This window comes from Nilaparvata lugens, chromosome 3 (assembly GCF_014356525.2).
Source record: "Nilaparvata lugens isolate BPH chromosome 3, ASM1435652v1, whole genome shotgun sequence".
NCBI classification, from domain to species: domain Eukaryota; kingdom Metazoa; phylum Arthropoda; class Insecta; order Hemiptera; family Delphacidae; genus Nilaparvata; species Nilaparvata lugens.
Genome location: NC_052506.1, coordinates 4373552 through 4381754, shown reverse-complemented (window position 1 = coordinate 4381754; position 8203 = coordinate 4373552). Strand labels below are relative to the sequence as shown.

At 38.3% G+C, this 8203-nt stretch overlaps 1 protein-coding gene across 1 annotated transcript; it reads left to right on the top strand.

Annotated features, from left to right (window-relative positions):
- The first annotated feature begins 2167 nt into the window (after positions 1–2167).
- LOC111057634 lies at positions 2168–7963 on the top strand. Its single transcript, XM_022345079.2, is given in 2 exon segments — positions 2168–4111; positions 4113–7963. Coding segments are annotated over 2 exon segments (2859 nt in total). The 5' UTR covers positions 2168–2294; the 3' UTR covers positions 5155–7963.
- Positions 7964–8203: the final 240 nt, after the last annotated feature.

Sequence of the window (8203 nt, the reverse complement as noted above, 5' to 3'; positions counted from 1 at the left end):
GTTGAATTTCTTCATTGTTGATAAACGATGTGGCAACATCGCAATGTGTGGAAGAGATAGCGTCATCTGCTTTGTTGGACGATAGACAAGGATAGCAACACCATTGCAAATCACACACTGCCATTATAACGTGAACCTTACAATAGTGAGTGAATATAAACTTAAAATTAAGGATTTTCTAATAAGAAACTGTTTTTATACTAATGATGAATATTTTGCCTTCAATATGGAGAATTTCTAAGACGTTAATGTGATGATTCCTTGTTGTTTTTATGTGGTATAATTATATATGTTATTTTTCTCATGACGTGGCCTATACACATTGTAATTTCTCTATGGCAGTAAATGAATTTTGATTTTTTGAATAGTAAACCAACTTCTGTGACACTAAAGAGAATATCTATTTCTCAACTCATTTTACTTGTTGATGAGTATTGAATACTAATCAAAACTCATGATCACTAATCATATTAATCAAAACATCAAATCTTCAATTCTAATCAGAATCAGATGGAATTGAATAGAGAATGCATTTTTTCAAATGCTAATTAATATATATAATTATTATTTAACGAAAATCCTAAATAAATGCTGTAAATCACCCCGAAGACTTCTGCTACTGCAGACATTGACAACAGGGTTAACAGCTAGATGGAGCTGTCTGCAGTAGCAGAAGTCTTCGGGGTGATTTACAGCATTTATTTAGGATTTTCGTTAAATAATAATTATCTAATCAGAATACTAATCTTCCAACTTTTTTCACTGGTTAATGAGAATTTCATAACATAGTCACAAGTATACACTTTTCTCTGTAATGGAGTTACAAAATAATAATTATCAATGAAATACAATGGAAGTTTCAAGTACCCTTTTTATTTTATCAAATCACAACTAGCCTCAACTCATTAGAGCCATTCTCGAATGTAAAATGAGTTGAAAAAAGTTGTGATTTGATAAAATCAAAAAGTGTACTGGATAACTTTTGCGTTCATAATCACGAGTATTCAAGCAGCAAGAAAAAACTACAAATTTCAATACTTATTTCAATCATGATTACAATGATCAAGAGGGTACTATCTTTGTAATATTACTATCATCATTATTTTTATTAGTCTTAGAACTAGAAAGTCTAAACTGAAAAGTGGAAGTCGACAAATGTCTATACTTATTTCAATCACGATTGAAGAGAGTCTCAATGAAGAGAGTTCAATGAATGAAAAGTCTAAACTGAAAAGTGGAAGTCGTTAAGCAAAATCGCTTCATTTCTGTAAATTCTTTTTATTTGCTAACCACCTCTTCATTTCCAGTGAAAGCTCTTCACTTCATTAATAATACACTAATATGATCATTATTTTAGGACTATATTTACGAAACTTGAAAAGTATTTCACGGTCAAGGATACTTTCATTTCACTTGAAAACTTATGAGTGCTTCAAGATCAAGTTTCTTCTTTCTATTTGCTAACCACCTCTTCATTTCCAGTGAAAACACTTTACTTCATTAATAATACAGTAATATTATTATTATTTCAGGACTGTATTTACGAAACTTGGAAAGTATTTCACGGTCAAGGATACTTTCATTTCACTTGAAAACTTATGAGTGCTTCAAGATCTATTCAAGATCAAGTTTCTTCTCTCTATTTGCTAACCACCTATTCATTTCCAGTGAAAGTTCTTTACTTCATTAATAATACAGTAATATTATTATCATATCAGGACTGTATTTACGAAACTTGGAAAGTATTTCACGGTCAAGGATACTTTCATTTCACTTGAAAACTTATGAGCGCTTCAAGAACAAGTTTCTTCTCTCTATTTGCTAACCACCTATTCATTTCCAGTGAAAATTCTTTACTTCATTAATAATACAGTAATATTATTATCATATCAGGACTGTATTTACGAAACTTGGAAAGTATTTCACGGTCAAGGATACTTTCATTTCACTTGAAAACTTATGAGCGCTTCAAGATCAAGCTTCCAACTTCTTTCGGGATAAAGGAGGGTGAGAGAAGCATAGCGAGTTGATTGCCGCTTCGGTTGGAGGGGTGAGGGATGAATTTCAAGTTGATCGTTGGAAGGTGGAGGGAAAGATCAGGTGGGGTGGTTGGCAAGAGTGGTGGCGAGCGGCAGTGGTGGGGGTAAGACCAGCGGAGAACCACGCAGCCAAGACGACCAGTGGCCAGTCTTTAGTCGACCGTCGAGCCGACAACATCTGAGCGAAGTTCGTGAGTTTACTGTGCGTAGTGTTGTGACGAACGTCATGTGTAGTTCTATCAGCAGCAGATAACGATGGCCGATCCACCTCCCGCTCACCACTGCAAGGACTGCGGCCTTGTCTTCGACAGCGGAAAGTCCCTCGATGTGCATCTCCACTACCACAAGGAGAACCTGCTCAGCAAGTGGGCGCAACAACAGCAGTCAGGTGAGGAGTCCAACAACAACCATGTGCAACAACAGAAGAAGAACAACAGGGCACCTCCAGTTCCCACACCGGACAGTTCGGACAACCGCTACTACCAACAGAACTACCTCGTAGCACCTCAACAATCAACCGAAGATCCAGGGTTCATCTTGGGGACAGGTACGGGGTTCCCGCTCATCACCCGTACCCCAACCCCCAACTCTTCATCTTCACCCTCGCCGCATCATCACAACTCTAACAACTTCCGCTACCACCCTTACCAGCAGTATCATCCGGCACCCTCACCCGATCAACAACAACACCGGAATGGGTTAGTTTCCTCATCATCACCACAACAGTGTGACAAGTGCGGGTTTATCTGTGAGTCTACTGTGCAATTGATGGAGCACAACGCTGTGGCTCACAACAACCACGTGTTGGATCAACAACAACAACACCACAACATGTTCCAAATCAAAGCGGAACCATCGCAAGCTGAGATTCTGGATTTGGATTCCCACAAGGTTCATGTCTACCAGCCGCCTCAGCGTCCTCAGGCCAACATCGAGCAGGATAGGTCAGTGTCAGCGTTGATGTCCTGGGTCAACGACAACAACAAGGAACAACATCGGTTCCATCAACAGAGTGGCGGTTTAGCGTCGCCTGATTGTTATGGGGGAGCAGTGTCAACAACAACTCTAACTCCACCTGAGCCTGACCCAATCACGAGGCATCGAGGTGACAACAACAGTGCTTATCACCCTTATGAACAACAACAACAACATCTTCAACAACAGCAGGTGAACAATCAGATCAGTAGTACCCAACTGCCACCAGCAGCTTCTACTCCTCAACAAGGAAATGGTGGAGGAGGAGGAGGGAAGACAAAGTCGACGGGCAATGGAGGCTCCTGGAAGTCGAACGAGGCGCGTCGTCCGAAAACCTACAACTGTTCGGCGTGTAATAAGTGGTTCACTAGTTCGGGACATTTGAAGAGACATTACAATACAACCTTGCACAAAAACGCGGTGAAATCCAGTGGTGTACCCGACCCCGCGTCTATGCCGATCAGTGTACATCATCATCCCCAGAAGGAGAGTAGTGGAGGAGGGTTTAATCAGAGCCAGAGTAGTCCACCCCCGGAGCCGACGTCACCGCAGCCGGTCGAGGAGCCACCCCCGCAGCCGCCTCCGCCACCACCGCCTCCACTACAACCGATACCATCGTCTCAGCATCACTTGAACCACTTCAACCATTTTTTACCGAGTCCCCCAAACTTGATGGCAGGCTCCTCGGAAGTAACGGGGGGCCTGCTTTTACACACCACGCCCTACACTCACCACGATCTGTTGCTGACTCAGCAGCAGCAGGCGGCTATCTCCAGTCCGCCCCCGGGGGGCCTTTTTCCCCCGCCGCCGCCGCCTTTTTCCCCCCAGGGTTCGTTGCATACCAGCCCCACCTTCACGAGCCCCCCTCAGCCGAACCCAAACTTCCAGCCCCCCCACGTTTCTACCATCGGACAGCCGGTTATCACCAGCAACAACACTTCTGGTAGTAACCTCGTCGACATCTACCGACAACTGCTGACCACGACAGACACCGACAACGCGAGACCGCTCCCCAGCTTCTCGCAACAGTTTGTCAACCACTTTTGTGTCGCTGCCTGCAGTTGTCAGCAGCTCCAACCACGTGGGGGGGCCCTATTTTGACGCCGTCTTTGACGACAACATCTTCTACACTCAACAGCGACCCGCTATAAAGATTGAAGAGGAGGAAATCGGGGAAGAAACGTCGTCTCCGTCCACCGAGTTCCCGACGTCCACTCAGCAGACCTCACCGACGATTTTTGACTCTGGGATGAAGTTTTCAACACAAACCTCTCCAACAATTTTCAATGAGGAGGATACTGCCACTTCACGTCTAAAGTTTCCCACACAATCGTCTCCAACCATGTTCAATGCTGAACAAGATGTAACTTCACGTTTGAAGTTTTCCTCACAGATTTTTAGTGGTGGAGATTCTGCTTCGCGTGTGAAATTTGCTACAGCACAGAGTTCACCATCAACGATTTTCAGTGGAGAGGAAACTCCTCGTGTGATCATGAAGAGTGAGGAGGAAATCAAGAGCGAGGTGGACAATGCATCCTTGTACGAGATGATGATGATGAATGATGAGAGTGTAGCAACTGAGAATAGTGAGGATAATTCGCAGGTGTCCAGTACAATCGAATCAAGTCCTCCAGTGAGACATCAAGAAATTCGTAAAGAGGAGAAATTGTACCGGTGCGAGGACTGTGACAAGTTTTTTAATAAAGTTTGCTACTTGACACAGCATAACAAGAGTTTCCACGCGGGAAATAAGCCTTACAAATGTGAGCGGTGTGGCAAACGGTTTGTGGCGGAGACCGAACGTCAGGTGCACCTCAGCAAACACGCCGGCGACAAGCCCTACAAATGCGAGATGTGTCCAAAGCAGTTCAACCACAAGACGGATCTCAGACGTCACATGTGTCTTCACACAGGAGACAAACCGTTCACATGTGAGCAGTGCGGCAAAGGATTCATCAGGAAAGATCACATGCTGAAGCACTGCGAGACGCACAAGCGACGGCGTGCCGCCCCCAATCAGTCGCCGCACCAGGCCCAGGTCCGCAAGCAGCTCAGGATGAAGCTGGAGCAGAGCGGGAAACTTGGAGTGGCTGCTCAACCCACCGCGGCGCCCATGGCAGTTATGCAGATGGTAATGTAGTGTGCTGTTTTTAGTTACTTGTTTACCATCTTAGCTTTCTCTCTCTCTCTCTCCTATGTACCGGTCGTAAGAAGATAATCCAGAATCCAGACAGTCAAGTTCAGAGATTACTATTTTAATGATACACTACTTTGATATTGGAAGAGAAATTAGACCTCTGAATTACCTTTTATATTATATACAACTTTGATAGTTGTAGAATTTCTGTTTTTTAGTTTAATTTTAATGTCTATTTTTGATACATTTTATTTTGGAATTTTCTTAACATTTAGTTTGATACTATTAGTTCAGAATTTACCTTTTTTAATTATAGTTATAATTATACTTTGATAGTTGTGAATTACCCTTTTTTTAGTTAAATTTTAATATGTATTTGTGATACATTATACTTTAAACAATCTTTCTTCAGTTTGGTACAGTTTTCTGTCAAACCGTGAAGAGGAATGTTTTTTTATTTTATTATCATCATGTAAGTCTAATCGGTGATAAATATAGTTCAATTTTCCAATCAAGTCCATAAGTGATCCATATAATATATTCTGTAGTTTAGATTTTCCCAAATAGTTTAATTTTATCAGTTTAGCAAGGTTTTTTGCCACACCGTAGATTACAAGAAATTCCTTATTATAACCTATCAATAATTGATTGAATCACCACCCCGTCTTGATTTAGAAGGCAAACTCATAATTGGCGAATTTTTCCCGGTTTCAACAATCCCTCAACCGACTCCCGGCTCATTATTAATGAGCATGTTTTATTTTATTAGTGAGTACGGTTCAAGATTGATGTCCCTGCTTTCCATTACAGGAGAAAGTATTGACAATTTGTTTTAAATATAATAATTATTTTTTATTAACATAAATGTGTATCTGTGATACAAATCATCTAATTCCTCATGCAATCGTTTTCGCATCAATTTTGATGAGTACTAATTTTGACAATTGAGTATAGATCGAACTGAGCGATTCATATTTCTTATTATCACGAATTTTATAACTGAAACAGTCGCATTTAAATGGCAGTTTCCAGATTTGTAAAGCATTTGACAGTAGTCAATTGTAAAGTAGATTTCGTGAACTGTATTATTTTATTTTATACACGCGATTTATATTGTTCTATTTATTTATTTTATTTTATTTTCATTTATTCTATTTTGTTTTTTGTGATCAGTTGTATCTGAAGCCAATCGATAGATTCGACTTTTTTTATCGAATTATTATGAATATCATTCCTTAATGTATAATGTAGCCAAAAGTGTTCCATCTTATAAAAAATACAATAAATTTTGCAGTTATTTTTCGTTTATTATATTTGATAAATTAGTTGCCATAATCATTGACGGTTACTCCCAGTTTTTATTCACATTAATTCATCCCATTTATGAAGTAGATTACAAGAATGGAAGGATCTCAACTAGTTCTATAACATGCTAATTGATTAATTATTATATAATCATTTCCCGGTTTCAATCTTCATCATCATTATGACTCTCTTCACAATCACATAGATTGTATTCAGCCAAATTTATCTCTCGATTACTATAACTAGATGATTATAATGAAATAACTACGGTAGATGACGATTCGAAATTGAAAGTCCTTATCAACCAAAGGTACTGTTCCGAATGATATTATCTGCCTGTTATCAGTAATAAACAGTTGTCTCATTCAGTTCGCTTTCTCCAATGTTATTTCTAGAACCTTTCATTGATTATCCTACCAATTTTCAACTTTTGTTGATTCTAATTTCGGTGTTTTGATTGAACTATTCAATACTATTGTATTGTAATAATTCATGCCTCCCTTCGACCCATTTATTCTCTAGTGCTAATTTTGAACTCTTCCCAGAAACCTTTTTCAGTTTCTGTGAGTTTTGAGTTTTTCCAAGAGATTCATAAGAAGTGTTTAGCTGCGTTTGCACCAAAGTTATTAACAAAATGTTAATAACTTAGTTCTTATAGATTCTAGACTATTAGATTGAACATAATCTTATCATACACATGATGAACATGTCAAGTTCTGTTCAATCAAATAGAATCTATGAGGATTAAGTTATTAACATTTTGTTAATAACTTTGGTGTAAACCAAGCTTAAGACTACAATTATTATAAGTTTCCATTCAAGTTTTTGATTCACAAGTCTTTATTTCTATTCCATATATTTTTGTTCAAATTATGTACCATTATATTCATTTACTAGTGATATAGGAGACACATTCTCAATTTCATCTACATATTATTCTTCTACGTAATTTACTCCAATATTGGATCTCATAATAATATTCACGTACACGTAAATCTTTCCTGAATTCATTCCATGTAAGTTGTAATTTAATGAATAGTATATTATTATTTCAATATTTATCACTTTTTATGCTTTAATTTTATGATCATCTTAATTCAGTTTTTATTTTAGCATAAGATTAGTAATAATTTTTCAATTGAAAAGAAGAAATTTTGCTTTAAACAGGATTAAAGTACAGAAGTTAGGAAAGAGTAGGCAGGTACCGTTGTTTTCTCTCTGATGTAAGTTAGAAGCTGTTGAACTGTCTGGATTGTCTTTATTTTCGGGAACTCTATTTTCATTTTCCTTGTGATCGGAACATTAGAAAGAGAGAGAGGAAGTCTAGTGGATGGAAGAAACCATTTTTGAAAACTTGTTACTGATTTTGATACCATACAAAAGTTCCTAAACATAATTGTTAAGTTACAGAACCGTGAATAATAGACGTTTACAACTCAGGGCAATTATATACACAGTAGCCATATCTTTGTTCCTCCATTATTATTGAAGTATTATGTAGACTTGCTTTCAATTCACTTATATAATTATGATAATGAATTATTGGATCATCAGTGGATGATAATGCACACTATTCCAAGTCATGGGCATTTACAAGTAAATCCTTTAGAGTCAAATGATGTTTTGATTGTTTTTCAATTTATTCTATTTTTCTTCATGATACTCTGCATATTTTGATTGAAATACCGGTGTTTTCATTTAATTTTATAATCTCTTGACTATTGAATTAACTTTAATTGTTGAGAAT